This window comes from Myotis daubentonii, chromosome 11 (genome assembly GCF_963259705.1).
Source record: "Myotis daubentonii chromosome 11, mMyoDau2.1, whole genome shotgun sequence".
NCBI classification, from domain to species: Eukaryota; Metazoa; Chordata; class Mammalia; order Chiroptera; family Vespertilionidae; genus Myotis; species Myotis daubentonii.
In genome coordinates, this window is record NC_081850.1 from 38,744,376 (window position 1) to 38,765,777 (window position 21,402).

Here is a 21,402-nt window from a genome sequence, read left to right on the forward strand (position 1 = left end):
GCCTTTGCTCACGCAGGCACTAGGCTCCTTCTCCGTGGCTTTCCGCGCAGACAGCACCTCCTCCGACAGGCCTTCCGTGCCTCCCCCATCACATGCATCGTTTTCGCTTCTCGCAGCACCTCTCACAGCCTGAAATTATCCTCCGTTGGTTGGTTTGCTGGTTCTTTTTCGCTCTCCCAACCACCAAGTCAGGCAGGAGGCAGGCAGCCCAAGACTCTCGAGGACACATGGTTAGTCGGGTGACGATCGCGGTGCCCCCCGTCTTCAACGAAGGGGTTAACCAGGCTAACGCGCGCAGGTGTAAGTGGACGCACCCTCCAAAGGAAGCCAGGGCACTCTCGTTCCCGCGATCCTAGAAACCTTGGGAGGAGGAAGTCTTAATAAGGACCCGGGGAGCGAGCGCAGGGAATAAATAGGAAGAACCTGGGCGACGCAGTCTTCACCCGCCGGAGAGCGCGGAGACTTGGCACGGCGCTCTAAGGGAGCCACTGGGCACGGAGCCATTGGAAGTTTTCTTTTTATTTCTTTTAAGTCACCGGGACCTGACTGAAAGCCAACGGAACACACTGAGACGAGGAAGAGCCGAAGACCTGCGCGTCCCGGCGCACTTGGGCGGAATCCACGCAAGACCTGTCTGCCATCGCCTGCCTCGGTCCTCAGCGAACCAGGACCCGCTGCAAACGCCTCCTCCGTCCCCTCGCGGGTCGGCTTCCTCCGAGCGCTGAAAGGGCTTTCAAAATACTAAATGAAGCGGACCTCTTTTTCTAAATTAAAAAAGTAACAATAACCACCATCTGAAAATGGCAGGAAAGTACAGAGAAGAAAGTCCGGAAGCCGCATTCCGCTGATCTCCCAGGCCTGCCCCACGGACCCCCCACCTGAGGCCTCCCAGGGGGCGGGGCGGGGCGTGCCCACGGACGCCGCCGGCTGGACTGCGCAGGCGCGGGGCGGGCTCACGGGCAGGGTCGTGCGCCGCGCAGTTCGCGCGGGAGCGGGACGTCAGGGCGCCGAGCGTGCAGGTCGGTGGGACCGGAAGCCGCCGTGGGGCCGAGGGGACGCCAGGATGGCGACTTCGAGCGGGAAGACCCCGACCCCCACGCCCCTGGCCTCCAAGAGGCCGCTTCCGAAAGATCCCTCGTCGGAGGTCCCGAGCAAGAAAAAGAGTTCGGCGCCGCCTCTGTCGCTGTCCGGACATTTTGTGGAAGGCTCTATCGTCCGCATCGCGATGGAGAACTTCCTGTGAGTGGCCCGCGGCCGCGGGGCAGGCGAGCGGGCCTGGGGGCGCACGCTGCGTGCGTGTGCGCGCGTGGGTGCGCGGGTGGGTGGATGTGCGCCTGGCTGGTGGGTCTGGCGTGGTTACCCGCACAGATATTCGCAGGCTGTGGAGATGGATGGATGTGATGGTGTGCGAGGCGTGTGTCTTGCGTGATGCGTTTTTGTTTTGGTTTTATTCGTTCAACATTTTTTTTTTCCGAGCACCTATCATGCCATTTATGGAAGAAGGTGCTTTATTTGTACAGTGCGCTCTCGTTCTTTCTTCACAACAATTCTTTGAATTACTATTTGAATCCAGATCAGGAAAGATCATCAAATGAATTGCCTACCATAATAACGTTTTTGGAAGGCGTCATTGGCCGGGCAGTGCACGTAGTAGGGCTCAGATCTCTGCCCGCTGCAAGTCACGGCCTGCAGAGGAAGGACATCATCTGTAAATCACAAAACTGTGGGTCCGGGGACTCCCTGGAAGCAACAGTTAAAGCAGCGGTAGTGATGATGTGGCAGTGGCCAGGTGGACAGAAATGGTGACGGTGGTGCGGGATGGAGGTTGCAAAGTACAAGAAAATGAGCCCGTGCTCTCAGTGGTTGGGCCTCCCAACAGACCCTTGACCCTTACAGATCCACTTTTCTGCCCTGGTTCCTTTCTCTCCCTCCAGACAACTAATCATAATCATTTTAGAATTTAATAAAATGTTTGACTACCGTGTTAGTATAGCACCTTGCAAGTTCATTTGATCAAGATTTTTTTTTAAGCTTGCACAGAGTGGTGTAGGGGAAACAGTTGGAATGACAGCAACATTTTTTTTTCAAGTACCTATCATGCCAGCTATGGAAGAAGGTGCCTTATTTATACAGTGCTCTCTCATTCTTTCTTCGCAACAATTCTCTGAATTACTATTTGAATCCAGATCAGGGAAGATCATCAAATGAATTACCTACCATAATAATGTATACATCAGGATGGCATGGGGGCACACAGGGTGACTGGTTACTGTCTTTCACAGCTGTGAGAAAGGGCTTTGTAGGGATGTTATAAACATCTTAAAAGAAGGGGAGAGGACTGTAGACCGAAGGAACTGCCTGCAACAGTTTGTTATATTTAGGAAGCATCAGGTATTTCAGTAAACCATAGGATGTGTGTGAGAGAACATGTGAACATGGGTGATACTGAGGGTCTGTTAGATACTGTGTAAGGAATCCCAGCTTCATTCTAGGAAATGGCATGAGATTTATATTACTCTGGAAGCAGTGTAAAGGATGAATTAGAAAGGGTGCAAGATTGGGGGCAAGAAGACTTTTGCAATATGAAGGCAAGAGAGGATCAGGTTTTGAACTTGTCGAGTAGCACTGGGGAGGTAGGAGTGGGAAGACAAGAAATTTGACAGAATCAGGCAGCAGATTAATTGGGAAACATTAGGGTAAAGGAGAACTGCAGCATTGGCTAATTGGTCAGATATGGTATTATTCAGAACTGGAAACAGTTTGCAGAGAATAATAATAATAAGCGCCTTTTAGATCCTGTGACTTCAAGTTTCTTTGGGGGTGGGGGGTGGGAAGGTCTTCCATAGGCAGTATTTTAAGTGTCTGAGGCTTACAGGAAGATGTGAACAGATGAGAGATTTGGGAATCATGCATATAAGTAATTGTTGAAGTTGCAGAAATGGTTGAGATTGCCCAAAAGAAAGTATAAATATGAGAAATAGAAGGCCAAGTAGAAAGTCCTGGAGGAATACCAATATTTAAGGGTGAGCTGAAGAGGAATTCACAGGCTGAGCAGGAACTATTCAGGGAGGTGAGAAGAACTGTAGGAGAGTATTATCAAGAAGCCAAGGAAAAAGAGTGTTTCAAAGTTATCTGCTACGCTGAAGTCAGATAACAGGACTGAAAAAGAGCCCACTGCATTAAGAATTTGGAAATCTTTGAGTCTGGCGCCTTAGACCACTCGGCCATCCTGACAAGAATTTGGAAATCTTTGACCCTTTGATGGAGCAGTGGAAGAAGAATACTTTTGCAGATCAGAGAAGAATGAATGAGTGTGAGGGAGTAAAACTTAGATGTGAAGAGAAGGAAAAATATGGCTGGAAAATGCAGAACGAGGTGAGGTTTTATTTTCACAGTGAAAGGACTTCTGAGTTTTAGGAAAGAAGTAAGAGAGATAAGCTTAGAAAAAAAATGTTCTGGAAAAGAGTGGTCAAGGGAAGGATTCCTATTCGTGAACCAAGTCAGTGGGGTTGGGAGTGGAGGGCAAGATTTCTAGGTAGCAGGAACAGCATGTGCAAAGGCTCCATTGGAGAAAGGAAGGAAGCCTAAAATAAGTCAAGAAACTGAAAGAAATTCATCATAAATATGATTTAGAGGTCTGATTAGAGAAGAGGGGAAGGAGATAGAAAGGAGAAAAAGTCGAAGCTAGAGAGAGCTAAATTATTAAGGATCCTATTTATTTTTCTTAATTTTTTTAACAAGTGACACCAGATTTGCACGTCTACCAACATGATTGGGTGATTGATGGAGTGTTGTGGGTAGAGGTTAAGGAAATGGTAGAATCAAAGATAATTCAAAACAAATGCCTAGGTTTCTGAATGATAACATTCACTAAGAGATCACGAGAGTGGTTTTGGATGACAAAGATGATGGCTTTCATTTTGAATGTGTTAAGTTTGACAGTTGTGGGACTTCCAAATAAAGTTATTGAGGTGGTGATTTCATTTATAGGTCATCTGGGCTGACTTTCTGAGGCTGTAGAGAATACTTGAGATACCAGGCAAAGTAGATAAACTAGTAAGAGGTGGGCCTTTGACAATAGCTGTTTCAGGGAAGCTTAGATGAAAGGGAAGTCACAGAAAGGGAATTCCCAATAAACATAATGTAGAGTCAGAACAATTATTTTAAATGCAAAGGCTTTGTTTTGCTTTTGGCAACTCTTCCTGTTTGTAATATATATGTACAGACCATGAATTCTCATGCCTTTTTCTGTTGTTCCTATTGTTTTCGTAAATACCAGTAGCAACACTATTTTAGTAAGAGTTGTGCAGAGATTTCACAGCAGAATATTCAAGTGTTAAAAGAATAGGGCTTGTGTGTTGGGATTAAGAAATTCCACCTCAGGTAATTTTCCAGATGTGTGAAGTTTCCCAGAGTTTTACTTTAACCATTATAGAGGGTTCCTTCAAGACCCAGCTGCTAACAGAATAAAGCTCCTGAAAAAAGTAGATAGATGCTGTGTAGAAATGTGGGGTTGGAAACCTGCCAGAAAATACTTCTCCTTTACTACCTGTTTTTGTTTTTATTACCACCTGGCATTTCAAAATTATTCATTTTTTTAGTATTAAAGTTGAATGTGTTTGTTTAAATTATCTATGTGTAGGGTGTGGCAAAAATAGGTTTACAGTTGTGAGTATGCAAAACAGTTTATTCTTGTATTATTAATTATTGTTTTCCATAAGAACAACTGTAAACCTACTTTTGCCCCACACTATAGTTAGCAGATTAGTAGCAGGTAAAACATTTATTCTTGGAGAATTAGTTGTGGGAACAGGATGTTATTTATGGGGTTTAATTCAGGGTATTCAGAAATAAGCTAGGAAAATATATGAGTCAGAGTTAGCTTCACATTTTGCCATAGCTGTCCCTGGCCACTAATAAGGATTAGATGCTATCGATGTAGGTAGAGTGCTGGACAGCACGCAACTTTCTGGCACAAGGGAATATTATAGAAGTACTTGGTGTTGATTCATTCTTATTTCCTCCCATAGGAATAAGTTCTATTTGAACATGGACTATGCATCCTTGGGTGAATCTCTGGCAGCATATTCAAGGAAATTGGATGTAATTTTTAAAAATTAATAATAAAATGAAATCATAGGGTTGATATACCAGTATATCTTCAGTTTTCTAATCAGAATAAAAACAATTTGATTGGATTATTTCAAATATTAGGATGTATAAAGTTACTGTTAAGCATTTTAGTTTAAAACAAATGAAATGTAAAATCTACAGCTTACAGATGAGCCATGGCTTCTCTTACATAACATTTTAAAAAATTATTTGTATAGTAGCTTTGATATATTTCATGTATTATGATTGTTAAAAAAGAATAAATAATGTCAAGTTTTGCTTTACTCAACAGAATTATAGTTGAAACAGGCATATGAAATCTATTTTTCTAATGATATTTTCATTTTATTTATTTAGTTCTTAAATTTTATTTTTTAATAACATTCAGTATTATTTTATACTAGAGGTGACGAAATTCATGCAAGAGTAGACCCTCCTTCCCCCGGCTGCCAGCACTGGCTTCCCTTTGACACCTGGGACCTGGGCTTCCCCCGCAGCCCCAGCTTCGTCCAGAAGGACGTCTGGTCTAATTAGCAAATTATGCTTTTATTATTATAGATAGATTAGCTTCGGGTGTATGCATAGTGGTTAGACAATCATATACTTTACAAAGGAGTCCCTGATATTTCAAGAACCCACCTGGCTCCATTACATAGTTATTACAATATTGACTATATTCTGTATTCTGAACTTGACATCCCCATGACAGGTCTGTAACTACCAATTGTATTCTTATTCCCTTCACCTTTTTCACCAAGCCTCCAACCCTACACTCAGTCTGGCAACCATCAGTTTGTTCTCTGTTTCTGTGAGTCTTTCTGTTTTGTTTGTTTGTTTATGTTGTTAAATGGGCTTTTTCATTTTTTTCCATTAATAGATTTTTTTCCCTGTAGCTTATTAACAACCTATAAATAACATTAAATTTGTAAGATTAGCTGGCTTTAAAGGGATTTGAGTAAACCTATAGATGATGATAATATAAAGAAAGAAAAAATGCTTTTGCAAAGAAAATATTCTTCACTTCTTCTCTGCTTAGTAATTTCACCTGTGTTTTTGTTTTTTGTTTTTTATTAGTTAAGGTATTACAAATGTGTCCTCATCCCCCCCATTAACCAGTAATTTCACCTCTTTATAATTCAGAACATATGATATCTGTGAAGTGTGCCCTGGACCCCACTTGAATATGATTATTGGAGCTAATGGAACGGGGAAGTCCAGCATTGTGTGTGCCATTTGCCTTGGATTAGCAGGCAAACCTGCTTTCATGGGACGGGCAGATAAGGTGAGTTAACATAAGTACTTTTTTAAAAATTTCAAAGTGGTTACTTGCTTTAGTAAGAAATCCATTTCTACATTTCAGTTTCTTGGGTATAGCAAAAGTGTAGTGCTTGAATTAAATAATGAAGTTGTCAGATAGAGAAGCTGGGAGGACATTGCCATTTCTAGAAGTATTTTAAGGCTATAGATGGAGAGAATTCTCCAAGTATACAATACTTGCAATTCTTAGATAGTGTCAAAAAAAATTTTTTTTTAATTAATGTATTGCTGGGCTTGTAAAAAGGTGTGAAGTAAATTTACCAGGCAAAAACAAAATAGTGTGGATCTGAAAACTTAAGCAAGCTCTAGAATTGTTTCCCTGGGGGTATTTGCTTACCTTCTACCTTAAAGCCTGGCTTTGAATTAGACCCATGGGATAGGGGGCCCTGAAGGTAGTGGGAAAGGGCAGAAGAGAAAACTAGAAGCTAAGTACTATGTGTAGCACAGAAAACAACATCTCAGAATGGGACAGTGGGGTTGCTTACTCTTCTCATTTGTTAACTCTGAATATAGTAGAGAAAAAAAGAAACTCTTCCAATGAATTCTTAACCACAAGCCTTAATACATGTTTGGGGCCAGAATTCATATAACCTTTATGGCCTAAATATCATAAATTGTAATTTTAGTTTAGAGTGGTCACAGTTAGTAATATCTCCAGGCATTGGCAGAAGCAAATGCAAATTCTCTTAAGGAAAATAACTTCAGTTCTCAAAACTATCCAAACATAAAGGCCTAAGAAATTCATGAATTTTTAACCAAAAGTAACAAAACATAGGAGGAAATGAATCTCCAAATATAAAAGCTAACAAAAATATCAGACTACACAATCAAACCTACAAAGCTTATAAATAGACAGCATAAACTAGGAATCTTTAGTGTAAGGAAATAAAATAAGGCTGTAAGAGTAACAAAGGACCCCCACCAATGTGGTTCACTGGTTGCGTATCAACCTGTGAATCAGGAGGTCATGGTTCAATTCCTGGTCAGGGCACATGCCTGGGTTGTGAGCTCGATACCCAGTGTGTGTATGTGTGTGTGTGGGGGGGCGGGGGTGCAGTGATGATTCTCACCATTGATGTTTCTCTCTCTCCTCCTCCTCCCTTCCTCACTCTAAAATCAATAAAAATGTGTATTTTTTTTAAAAAAAGTAACAAAGGAATAAGTAACAAAAAGATTAGAAATTTGAAAAAGAATCAAATAGAACTTAAAAAACATTAATTGAAGAGAGAAACTTTATGGATGGGTAAAACAACAAAGCAGACACATTTAAGAAGAGAATTTATAAACTAAAGTACTTGAAATTTTTTCTTAAATGAAGAAAAAAATCAAGATTGAGAAATGATTGGTAAAGGATGATAATCCATTTTTTAATGTAATATGAGAGATAATATAGATTTAAGGAAGAGGCAATATTTGAAGAAGGAATAAGAATTTTCCAGAAATGTTGAAATTTTGAATTCTCAAACTCAAACAGTATAAATAAAAGAAATACATAGACACAAACTAGTGAATTAAAGAATATCAAACACAGTAGTAATATGTTCTCAGAATGATGAGACAAAGAAAAAAGAGTAAAGTTTCTCACTAAAGAAACTTTGAAAGTATATAATGTAGGAAGAAGGAATATGGTCCCAGTAGGAAAGTCTAAGATGTAAGAAGAAATGGTGAGCAAAGAAATGATAAATGTGAGGAAATTATATAGAAACCATCAAATAACACTAATATCTAATTTGTAAAGTTTAAATAAAAAAGATAAAACTAACTGTTGCCCATTCTGGACAACTAGAAGGAGTGATCAGAGTTAAAATATTCTATGGATTTGTGGTGTTGGGAAGTTAAGATAATTGATTATCTTCAGAATTTATTAAGTTAAATATGCATCTTAAAATTTCTAGGGTAAACCACTAAAACAGTTGAAATTTATAAATCCTCCAAACAAGAAAGGTAAAGAAGTAGAAAGAGAGAGGGGAGAAAAAACAAAACAAAACACTACTCAAACAACCCAGAAGTCTTGAGAATAGAGAAGAAAAGAATCAGGAATATAGAAAATAAGATTATTAAAAAACATAAGATGGTATAAAAAATCATGCAGCCCTAGCTGGTTTGGTTCAGTGGATAGAGCATTGGCCTGTGGACTAAAGGGTCCCAGGTTCGATTCCTGTCAAGGGCACATGCCTGGGTTTCAGGCTCAATCCCCAGTAGAGGGCATGCAGGAAATAGCCAATCAATGATTCTCTCTCATCATTGATGTTCCTGTCTTTCTCTTCTCCCTTCCTCTGAAATCAATAAAAATATATATTTTTTAGCCATTGATGGTTTGGCTCAGTGGATAGAGCATTGGCCTGAGGACTGAAGTGTCCCAGGTTTGATTCCTGTCAAGGGCACATGCTCAGGTTGCTTTGCAGGTTCGATCCCCAGTAGGGGGCGTGCAGGAGGCAGCTGATCAATGATTCTCTCTCATCATTGCTGTTTCTATCCCTCCCTCTCCCTTCCTCTCTGAAATCAATAAAAATATATTTTAAAAACTATATACAGTTTTTAAAATCATGCAAATATAGTTATTGTAATATAAATTGTCTAAATTCTTGTTAAATGAGGAAGTCTGTTAGTGTAGGTAAATAGAAACAGTTCAATGCTATTTTATTCATAATAAGCATATTTAGAATTGAAAGTAAGAGGATAAAAAATACATACCAGGCAAAAGAAAGTAGGCATAGTTGAATTAATACCAGGCAAAATAGACATTAAAGTAAAAAATACTTTTGGAGATAAAGTTGGTTATTTACTATTGATGAAAGGTTCAGTTCTCAACTTGAATTCACATAATCTAGCTCCAGAACACATAAGCAAAATCAGCAGAACTAATCCTTGCACGAGGATATTTTTTCCATTAATTTTTAGGGGGTGGTGGGAGGACAGAAACATCGATGTGAGAGAGACACTTCCCAACCCTGGGTGGGGGATCAAACTGGCAACCCAGGTATATGCCCTTGACTAGGAATCAAACCCATTACCCTTTGGTGCTTGGGCTGATGCTGTAACCACTGAGCCAAGCCTGCCATGGCTAAATCAACAGAACTCAATGAGAAATGAACAGATTGCATAATCACAGTGGGAGGGCTATTAATAGATCAGTGAGATAAAAAATAGTAAGAATATAGGCATACCTCAGAGATGCTGTAAGTTCAATTCCAAACCATCACAATAAAGCGAGTATCACACTAATTTTTTTGTCTCCCAATGCATATATAAAAGTTATGTTTATACTATACTGTAGTGTAAGTGTGCAATAGCATTATGTCTAAAAAAAAAAATAACCAACAAACAAAAAAAACCCAGTGTATATACCTTAGTCAAAAAATACTTTATTGCTAACCATCATAGGAGCGTTAAGCAAATCATGGTATTTTTGGCATAGACTTGTTCAACACAGGGTTGCCACAAAACTTCAGTTTGTTAAAAAAAAAAAAAAGTAAAATGCAATATCTGCAAAGTTTAATAAAATCTGTACCCCTGTAGAGATCAACAATTAAGCTTGAATCAATGGTCAGGTTATAAATGCTATACCCAACAATTGGAATGGGTACGTTCTTTTTTAAGCATAAATAGAACATTTCTAAAAGCCATATACTGAGCCATAAAGCAAATACCAAAAATATCAAAGAATTTTAATCACACAGACCATATTCTCTGACCACAATGCTATTAAGAGAGAAATAATAAGATAATTAAATTTTTTCTATTTGTTTGGAATTAAAAAATAATCCATAGGTCAAAGAAAAATCTTAATGGAAATTGAAAAATAAGAGCAAATTAATAAAAGAATGAACAATGATATAAGTACCACAAAACCAAAACCTGCTTTCAAAAAGACTAATGAAGTCAGTAACTTCTGAGAAAATAAAGTGGAGGGGTGGGTAAAGAACAAAATACAAAGGAATGAAAAAAAGTAATAGTTGGTATATAACATTGTGATCCAAACAACGCCCAAATTTAAATGCAAAAGTTTAATTCTTGCCCTTACTATTTGTAGGCCCTTTGTAGTCACTTAGGTACCGAGGCTAAGAAGTCAAAAAGCCACAACTTGTATCAGAGAAAATGAGCAAAAGCAATTCTACCATGGGCTTGGAGACCAGAATATTTATGAACTGCCCTAATAATCACCACTGGGGCATTATCAGAATGAAGTAGAGAGTTAAAAGATTATAAGAGAATATTGACAAAATTATGCCAATAGATTTTAAATTTTTTTAAGTGAATATATAGGTTTCTACAACTAAATTATTGAAGCTGACTCTAATTAGAAAAAATGAGCTGTTGCATTTTTCTTAGAACACCAGATAATTATGGATTAGTTCAACAGCAATAATTTCTTATGTAGAGAATATGACTCTAGGTACCAAAATCAATCAAGGAAAGAATGAGAAAATTATAAGCCTGTATCACTCATGAATATAGAGGCAAAAATATCAAAGAAGAGCAAAACTTTAGCCTGCTGAATTGAATACATAAAATGCATAATACATTATGACCAAACTGAATTTATTTAAGACATGGAAGACTGATTGAACATTAGAAAAATTAATATAATGTATCATGTTTTAAAGAACTGCATGCTCATCTCAATTGATGGAGAAAAAGTATTCAGTTAAATTCCACAGTAATTTATGAGTTAAAAACTCTTAGCAAATTAGGAATAGATGGGATCTTAATTTCATAAGATATCTATAGCCCTAGCCAGTTTGGCTCAGTGGATAGAGTGTCGGCCTGCGGACTGGAGGGTCCCAAGTTCGATTCCGGTCAAGGGCACATGCTTGGGTTGCAGGCTCAGCCCCCAGTAGGCGGCGTGCAGGAGGCAGCCATCAATGATTCTCTCTCATCATTGATGTTTCTATCTCTCTTTCCCTCTCCCTTCCTCTCTGAAATCAATAAAAATGTATTTTTAAAAAAGATATCTATAAAAATGCACAGCAAATTCAGGAATAAGTCGAGCTTACACTACCATGGCTATTCAGCTTTGTACTGGAAGTTCTGTCAAAGGATACAGGTTGGAAAGACAAAACTCAAGTCACAGGTCATATGAGTATCTGCATAAAAACCACAAAAGAAATTCTAGATAAGTTTTCTGATGAATTAATACGGATTTTTATCAGGATTGCTTGATATCTAGCAAAAATTGCATATCTGTACACTTAACAATTAACAGAAAAATGCAATTAAAAATAGATACCATTTATAATAGCCAGAAATATACAAGTTACATAGCAATAAATAAAAGACATGTACTATAAAATTTTTATTTAAGAACTTTAAAATTTTGCCCCAGCTTGTTTGGCTCAGTGGATAAAGCATCAGCCTGGGGACTGAAGGGTCCCGGGTTCAGTTCTAGTCAAGGGCACATGCCCCGGTTGTGGGCTTGACCCCAGTAGGGAGCGTGCAGGATGCAGTCGATCAATGATTCTCTCTCATCATTGATGTTTCTCTCTCTCCCTCTCTGAAATCAATAAAATATATTTTAAAAATAAAGATAAATAAAATAAAAACTTTAAAGATTTCCTTGGCTGAGTAGCTCAGTTGGTTAGAGCATTCTCACAAAACACCAAGGTTGCGGGTTTGATCCCCCGATCAGCACATACAAGGATCAGTCAATGAATATAAAAATAAGTGGAAACACAGATCAATGTTTGTCCCTCTCTCTCTCAAAAAAAAAAAAATCAATCAAAAATTAAATAAAAACTTTAAAAGTTTGATTAAATGGAGAGAACCACTATATTAATGGGCAAGAAGACCTAATATATTTGCTCTTCACATTGATCTGCATATCCAGTGTCATTCCACCAAAGTCGCAACACTGTTCATAGGAAACTAGAGGCCCGGTGCATGGGATTTGTGCACTGGGGCATGGCCTGCAGGGATTGGTGGGAGTGCCGCTCATCCTAGTCAGCCGAGCAGCTGTGGACCTGCCCTCTGAGAGGCTGCTCCCTGGTCCAGCATCTTCTATGGAGCCGGAGCACTTGCCTCTCCAGGGGACCTGATTGGGGCCGGCCCAAGGACAGTAGCCCTGAGAGGGAGTGGAGTAGGTCTTAGTCCCGTGGTGGCCACAAACCCACCTCCCAGCCTCTGGGGTCAGCTCTGCGAGCCCAGCAGCAGCAGCAGTGCAGTGCAGCCTGTGGGCATCCGGAGGAGGCGGCAGGGAGCGAGGAGGCGACAATCACAGCCTGTGTTCCTGCCCCTCGGCCCGGGGTTTGCAGTGGGAGCAGCTGCTCATCCTAGTCAGCCGAGCGGTGCTCCCACTGTGGTAGCACACTGACCACCAGGGGCAGCTCCTGCATTGAGCATCTGCCCCCTGGTGGTCAGTGCACATCATAGCGACTGGTTGACGGGTCATTCTAGTCGTTCTGCCATTCAGTCTTTGGGCTTTTATTATATAGCAGGGGTCCTCAAACTACGGCCCGCGGGCCACATGCAAATACAAATAATTGTATTTGTTCCCGTTTTGTTTTTTCACTTCAAAATAAGATATGTGCAGTGTGCATAGGAATTTGTTCATAGTTTTTTTTTAAACTATAGTCCGGCCCTCCAATGGTCTGGGGGACAGTGAATTGGCCCCCTGTTTAAAAAGTTTGAGGACCCCTGTTATATAGGATTACAAACTGGTTCTAAAATTTACATGGAAGAACAAAAGGCCAAAGAATAGCTTAGATACTCCTAAAGAGAAAGAAAAAAATGGGGAAACTTGTCCTACCAGATACAAGACTTAATAGGAAGTTACAGTAATTTAAGACATGTGCTATGTAGGACTATAAAATAGACTCCTGTGATGTGACAATGAAAATCCCAGGTATAAAATCATGATTAGTAGACTCTTGACTTATGACAGAACTGACATTGTAGATGTATGGGGATAAATAGTACCGAGACAACTGAGTACCCAGATAGGACAAAAAGAAATTGAGTCCTATCCTCACACTAACAAAAATCAATTTAATGTGATTGAAGATGATTGACCAGAAAGTGTTTAGAAGCTATTAGTAATAGAGAAGAATATCTTTTAACTATGGGTTAAAAAACATTTTTGTGTGTGTGTTTGTTAATCCTCACCCTATGATATTTTTTCCATTGATATTTAGAGAGAGTGAAAGGGAGGGAAGGGGGCAGAGAGGAAGAGAGAGAAACATCCATTGGTTGCCTGCTGTAAGCCTCCCATCCTCTTGACCAAGGAATGAACCGAACCCTGGGCATGTGCCCCGACCAGGAATCAAACCTGAGACCCTGTGGTGCACGGGACGATGCTCTAACTAACTGAGCCACACTGGCCAGTGCAAACAAGTGTTTTTTTTCATCTTCCTGGGACTCAGTTGTGAAGATAATTATTTGCAAGGTGTCTTATTGTCTGATTTAAGAACCAGTTTGATTATTTTTTAGGTCCAGGGTCTGTTTTCATGCTTATGCTCATATACATATAGAAACTAGCTCAGTCTATGTACATTGTACTTAAGTTGTATTTATTCTGTATATTGCTCTTTTTCAAAAAAATATGTGGTGACACTTATGCCCTGACTCATAGCAGGATAAGTAATATTGGAGTGGTTGTTAATAATGTTTAATCTGTGCAACTCCTTTGAAGTTTCCAATGGTAATGAGATTGGGTATATATTTCTTTGTGATTATTCTATAGAAACTGTTTTCCCACTGGCTTGTGTTCTTCTCTCTGAGAGTGTGGCTAAGGACACTGGTTCTGGAACCAGATTACCTGGGTTTAGATCCTTGCTCTGTACCACTTATGAGCTTTGTAAGAGGCTATCTGGTAATAAATGGTAACTAATATTATTACTGTTTTTTGTGAGTGGAAACAATGAAGGGGCTTTTTATACAGAAAGGCTATTGAATGAATGTTGATCTCCTGACCTGGGAATGTCATCATACAGCTCCCTTTTTTTTTTTTTTTTATTTCTTAGGTTGGCTTTTTTGTGAAGAGAGGATGTTCCAAAGGCATGGTTGAAATTGAATTGTAAGTGTTAAAAGTGCTAAAAATCACTTTTTTTTCCTATAATTTTTTATTTCATGTTCATTCTCTCCTGATGACTTTAGAAAAGAATAATAACATAATATTATGACATAAATATTGGAAATATTTCAAGAATACTTAATCCAGCTAAGGTTTTTAATGCATCTTTAAAACCTAAATTATAAGAATTTTCTTTTGGAAAAATTATTAAGGAAATTGTAAGTTTATGGGAGATAATGAAATAGAAATATATCATTGTTAAACATTCAATATGAAGTTGCAGTATTTTTTACAAATTTAAGATGTCTGTGTGCATGCTGATTTTGAAAGTAATGCTTGTTAAATGCAAATCTAAAAGTGTATAAAGTTGAAAACGTAGGCCTTCTTGATATAATTTTACTTCTAGAAATAATCGCTGTTAATAATTTGGTGAATATCATGCATGGCAAGTACTTGGCACCTCAGTCTCCATTTTCCACATCCTTCTTCATGACAGAGATCAATAATTCATTATAGTATTCTTTTTCCTCGAGCTTAGATGTTATCAGTTTACCACACTTGACAGCCATTTCTTTTTTCTTTTTTTTATTTCAGAGAGAGGAAGGGAGAGGGAGAGAGAGAAAAACATCAATAATGAGAGAATCATTGATCAGCTGCTTCCTGCATACCCCTCAATCCAGGCATGTGCCCTGACTGAGAATCAAAACTGTGATCTCCTGGTTCAAAGGTTGATCCTCAATCACGGAGCCATGCCAGCTGGGCCAATTTTTTCCTGTCTTATTTAATTTTCTATTTCATTAATTTCTACTATTATCTTTACTAATTTTTCTTTAAACCTTTGGTTTCTTTGCTCTTTTTCTGATTTCTTGAAATGGATATTTATTGTACTAATTTTCAGTCTTTTGTTTATCTATTGTACTAATTTTCAGTCTTTTGTTAAGGTTAAAATTTTCCTCTCAGTATTTATTTCCATCGCCCAAATACTTTTTTTAAAAATTTAAGTTAGGTTTATTTGGCTCACTGCAGCGAGGGAGGAAACACTCCAGAGAAACCCAGGGCATCCCAGTATGAGGAATTGAGAGGGGCTTCTTAGAAGATCTGGGCTTATGCTGGTGAGACTAAGAAAGGGTTTGGGAAGCGGGGGCCGTACTGGATTGCAGTCTGTTGAAAGGAGGGGATGGGCAATTGGATGATCAGGTGTCCATAATTTGATAGTTAATTATTATTAATTCACTAGGGGCCCGGTGCACGAAATTCGTGCACTGGGTGTGTGTGGGGGTGGGGGGGAGTGTCCCTCAGCCCAGCCTGCCCCCTCTCACATACTGGGAGCCCTCAGGCGTTGACCCCCATCACCCTCCAATCGCAGGATCGGCCCCTTGCCCAGGCCTGACGCCTCTGACAGAGGTGTCAGGCCTGGGCAGGGGACCCTCATTTCCCCCCATCACTGGTTCTGCCCCCAGCCTAGGCCTGATGCCTCTGGCCCAGGCATCAGGCCTGGGCAGGGGACCCCCAGACCCCTCCGATTGCTGGCTCTTCCCCTTGCCCAGGCCTGATGCCTCAGCCAGAGGCGTAGACCCCCATCACCCTCTGATCACCTGATCGGCCCCTTGCCCAGGCCTGACGCCTCCGCCAGAGGTGTCAGGCTTGGACAGGGGACCCCCATCTCCCCCCGATCACTGGCTCTGGCCCCCGCCCAGGCCTGAGGCCTCTGGCCCAGGAATCATGCCTGGGCAGGGGACCCCCATCTCCCTCTGATCGCTTGCTCCACCCCCCGCCCAAGCCTCACACCTCTGACCCAGGCTTCAGGCCTGGGCAAGGGGACCATCATATCCCCCCAATCCCCTGCTCAGCACCCCGCCCAGGCCTGATGCCTCGGCCAGAGGAGTTGACCCTCATCACCCTCCAATCACCAATCACCGGATCGGCCCCTTGCCCAGGCCTCAGGCCTCCGGCAGAGGTGTCAGGCCTGGGCAGGGGACCCCCAGCTCCCCGCAGTTGCAGGCTCCGCCCCTGCCCAGGTCTAACGCCTCTGGCTGAGGCGTCCAGCCCGGGCAGCGGGGACCCGTAGCTGCAGCGGCCCCGCGATCGTGGGCTCCGCTTTAGGCCCAGGCAAGGGACCCCTAGCTCCTGGGACTGCCAGCTTCGACCATGTCCAGCTCCCATCGCTGGCTCCTCCCCTACTTCCTGCTATCAGTGGCCAGGGCGGAAAAGGCGCCTGATTCTCCGATCATGGCTGGGGGGCAGGGCAAAGGTGGCCCCAGGGCCGCTTTTGCCCTGCCCCCCAGCTCTTGGCTCCCCCCTGGGTTTCCGATCACTGTCAGTGGCAAGGGGCTTCTTCCTGCTTTCCCTTTAGCCTCCCTGCATTGTGCCTACATATGCAAATTAATCGCCATCTTGTTGGCAGTTAATTTGCATATAGCCCTGATTAGCCAATGAAAAGGGTATCGTCGTACGCCAATTACCATTTTTCTCTTTTATTAGTGTAGATTATTGGTTAGTTTTATCCATAATGATCTAGCAGGCAGGAAGATGAAAGTAGGTCTAGAGCCAGCATTAATATGGGAGCAGCACCCCCGTGAGTTGGAAAGGGAAATGTTTAGTCTCATTTTTGGCTTCAGAGTGGCTTCCTCTCTTTCTTGTTGAAACGTGGATGGATGTGGAGGGTCCTTGTAGCACACTGTTTCTATTCCATGGGCATTGTCTGTGTTCAGTGGAATACATCATAGTCTGGCTGCCAGCAAGGCTGGTTTTTGTTGTTATGTTTCATTTTTTCGCACACCAAGAAATGGTAATGTCTTGGAGGTATCTCTGTACCTTGGTGCTGGCTGCATGGCTTTGGCTGACTGCCTTTACTTCCTGTGCCTCTTGATTTTCCACAAGTAGGGAGCATGGATTCCTTTCCGCACTAACATCCTGGGTATCAACAAGGCTCATTGAGAGGTCACTGCAGTGCCCTGGACCTTCAATGGTTGCCTCATCTGGTGTCATCTATCTAAACATTAACAAGGCAGAGAAATAAGAAAGCACAGTTTCATCCATTTTAAACATGAAACATTGCCCCCTGCCTTAACTCTCGTGTGACTCAATTTCCTTGAGCGAGTCAGAGATTCCCAGATATCACGATTCTGTTTGCAATTCTATAAGAATAATATAAATAGTAAATAATCATTAGACCCCCCCCCCACCATGCTGTTTTATTCAGAGACACATCATCAAAGTTTGATCAAGTATTAACAATGAAAACATACATTTTGTGCTTTTTGGAAAGAAACTCTTGCATTGCTTTGAGTAGAACCAAGATGTATGAAATAATAGCAGCTGTTATTTTTCTTTGTTTGTGTTTGTTTGCTTGTTTTAGCAGCTGTTATTTTTAAGACCTTTTTAATGTGTCAAATGCTTTGAGTATTTTTTTCACTTAATCCATGCAGCCACACTGTGAAATTAGTATCATTATCTCCATTTTATAAATGAGGAAGTTGTCACTCAGAGATTTGAAGTAACTTGCTCTAGCCCTCTCAACCAGTGAGTAGCAAAGCAAGAGTCACAACCAGGCATGTCTGACTTAAGCCAGAGAAATTGGGTACTTAAGCCTTCAGAGGTATCCCACTGTGGATATGGGAGCTTTGGACATACTTTGAGCCCTTCTGGGCCTGGCACTTCTAACTCATCTTCCCCACGATGAGTGATGGCCACCTTAATGGCCAGGAAAAAACCCATCCCTAGTCAAAGTCCTTGTCCCCTCACTCAGCCTCCCTCATAGCTCCTGCTTCCTGATAGTCAACCTCAGAAACTATGTGAACACAAACTCAGGCAGCCCTACAAAAAAAAAAAAAGGAGTGGTCCCAGGATGTCAAGCTTTAAAATCTGGGCCAGTTTGAGGTAACCAAAGGTACTTTAAAAAGGCTAAAATGTTTTTCTTCACCCAAGAATCCTCTAGGTCAGGATTTTTTCACACACTGAGCTGGATCCTACATGGCTTCCCTGTGGCTTGGTGATATCATCAAGACAACATCTGAGAAATCTGCCTTCATGAAACCCCCCTCCTGCCTGTTGCACAGGTCTTGCAGTTGTTCCATGACTAGGTCCTCCTGGTGTGTTGTTCATGTCCTGGCCACCACCTTCATGCCACTTAGAGGAACTCCCATCCCTAAGATTCATAAGGATAAGTGATATTGTAGCAGGAAGAGCTGGAGAAGAGACTCATGAGGGAGGGTGGAGGTCAGCTCACAGGGGACACCTCCAAATGACCAAGACATTCAGAGCATGGTATCTGGGCCATGGATTTATTCACAGTTGTACCCATACACAAGCTTTGTGCCAGGTCTTGTGGTTGGACTGCAACACATTCAAAATTCATCCAGTGAATTAGTTGGCTAAGGCTGCCATAGGACCACAGAATGGCTCAAACAACAGAAATTTATTTTCTCACAATTCTGGAGGTTAGAGTCCAAGATCAAGGTGTCAACCGGGTTGACTTCTGATGTTAGTTGTGTACTTGTCAGATATGGCCTTTATTATGTTAAGGTATGTTCCCTCTATTTCCAGTTTGCTGGGAGTTTTTGTCATAAATGTATGTTGGATTTTGTCAAATTATATTTATTCTTCATTTTGTTTATGTGGTTTATCACATTATAATTGATTTGTGGATATTGAACCGACCTTGTATCCAGGGAATAAATTTTACTTGATCATGGTGTGTGATCTTTTTAATGTATTGCTGAATTTGGTTTGCTAATAACTTTGATGAGGATTTTTACGTCTTTGTTCATTAGGGATATTGGCCTGTAATTTTCCCTTTTTTGTAGTGTCTTTGTCTGGTCTTGGTATCATGGTAATGTTAGCCTGTAAAATGAGTTTGCAGCCTTCTCTCCGCTTCGATTTTTTGGAATAGTTTGAGAAGGATAGATAGATACTCATTCTTTGAATGTTTGGTCAGATTCACCTGTGAAGCCATCTGGTTCAGAGCTTTTGTTTGTTGTGAGTTATTTTTATTACTGATTCAATTTCATAAGTAGTTATCAGTGTGTTCAGGTTTTCTGTTTCTTTCTGATTCAGCTTTGGAAGATTGTATGTTTCTAGAAATTTAATTTATTTTAGGTTGTTCACTTTGTTTATCTTTTCAAAGAACCAGTAAGCTCATCAATCTTTTGTATTGTTTTTTTTTAGACTATTTTATTTATTTCCACTCTGATCTTTATTATTTCCTTCCTTCTATTCACATTGGGCTTTGTTGTTTTTCTAGTTCCTTTAGGTATAAGATTAGATTGTTTATTTGAGATGTATTTGCTTTCTTGAGGTAGGCTATATTGCTATAAATTTCTCTCTTAGAACTGCTTTAGCTCTGTCCTATACATATTTTCATTTTCATTTGCCTCAAGGCATCTTTTGATTTCTTCTTTGATCTCTGTGTTATCCCCATTCATTGTTTAGTAGCACATTATTTAGCCTCCACGTATTTGTGTGTTTTTTAGTTTTCTTTTTTTTTTTTTTTTTTAAATATATCGTTATTGATGTCAGGGAGGAAGGGAGAGGGAAAGAGAGATAGAAACATCAATAATGAGAGAGAATAATTGATTAGCTGCCTCCTGCACATCCCCTAGTGGGGATCAAGCCCACAACCCAGGCATATGCCCTGACCAGAATCGAACCTGGGACCCTTCAGTCTGCAGGCTGGTGCTCTATCCACTGAGCCGAACCAGTTAGGGCTAGTTTTCTTCTATTGATTGATTTCTAGTTTCATACTATGTGATCAGAAAAGACACTTGATGTGATTTTACGTTTAAATTTATTGAAACTTGATTTTAGGCCTAACGTGGTCTGTCCTGAAAATTTTTCCATGTGCACTTGAATAGAATGTATATTCTGCTTGTGAGTGAAATGTCATAAAAATATCAATTAAATCCATCTGATCTAGTGTGTCATTGAAGGCTGCTGTTTACTTTTTGGTCCAGACAGAAGTCTGGATAATCTGTCCTTGGGTGTCAGTGGGGTGTTAAAGTCCCCTACTATGATTGTATAGCTGTTGATCTCTCCTTCTATGTCTGTCAGTATTTGTTTTATATATTTAGGCGCTCCTACATTAGGAGCATGGATGTTTACTAGAGTTATAACCTTTTCTTGGATTGATCCCTTTATCATTATGAAATGCCCTTCTTTGTCTTTTACAGGCCTTGTTTTAAAGTTTGTTTTGTCTGATACAAGTATTGCTACCCCAGCCTATTTTTCATTTACACTTGCACAAAACATCTTTTTTACCTCCCTTTACTTTTAGTCTATGTGTGTCTTTCAATCTGAAGTGTGTCTTATTAAGGAAACATGTACAGGTCTTGTTTTTTTATTTGTTTGGTTTTCTTAATCTGTTCAGCAACCCTGTGTCTTTTAATTGGAGCATTTAGTCCATTTACATTTGAAGTAATTGTTGATAGGTATGTGGTTATTGCCATTTGGATGTTTTTAAGTTGATGGTAGCTTAATTTTGAACATATTCTAAAATTACTAAAATTTTTTATTCTGTCCAGATTTATGTTTTCATCAGTATTTTTTACCTCTTTCGTGTGTTTGTGTATCTGTTAACTTGTTGTAATTACACATGATCTTTCTACTTTTGCCTTTTAACCTTTGTCATAGGTTTATAGTTGGTTGATCTACTGCCTTTACTATGTATTTAACTTTTTCAACGATTTTTTCTTACATTTTTTAATCATATTTTTATCTTTCCTGCTTAAAGAAGTCCCTTCAACATTTTCTGTACTACTGGTTTAATGGTAATTAACTCCTTTTCTCTTTTTCTTATCTGGGAATCTCTTTTCTCTCCTTCAATTCCAATGATATCTTTGCTGAGTAATCTTTGTTGTAGGTTTTTGCAGCTGATAGTCTTATGTGAGCTCCCTTATATGTAGCTAATTGCTTTTCTCTTGATAGTTTTACGATTCTCTCTGTCTTCAATTTGGGGGATTTTAATTGTG

General features: G+C 40.3%; 1 protein-coding gene and 1 long non-coding RNA gene across 10 annotated transcripts in view; both read left to right on the plus strand.

Annotated features, from left to right (window-relative positions):
• The first annotated feature begins 363 nt into the window (after positions 1-363).
• The window catches only part of SMC5 (structural maintenance of chromosomes 5), a 78,907-nt gene continuing 57,868 nt past the window's right edge, over positions 364-21,402 (plus strand). For 3 of the 9 annotated variants that reach the window (XM_059656877.1, XM_059656878.1, XM_059656884.1), the window contains exons 1-3: positions 364-1,239; positions 6,253-6,394; positions 14,388-14,440. In XM_059656877.1, the coding sequence (XP_059512860.1) occupies positions 1,064-1,239; positions 6,253-6,394; positions 14,388-14,440 (371 nt within the window). In that variant the 5' untranslated portion in view covers positions 364-1,063. Of the gene's footprint in view, positions 1,240-3,990; positions 4,057-6,252; positions 6,395-14,387; positions 14,441-21,402 lie in introns of those variants that run through there. The other 6 variants (XM_059656876.1, XM_059656875.1, XM_059656879.1 and 3 more) reach the window with 5 other exon arrangements.
• LOC132211981 (uncharacterized) lies at positions 6,412-9,907 on the plus strand. The gene is made up of 2 exons (XR_009447617.1): positions 6,412-8,578; positions 8,823-9,907. It is a non-coding gene; the product is annotated as an uncharacterized LOC132211981 (long non-coding RNA).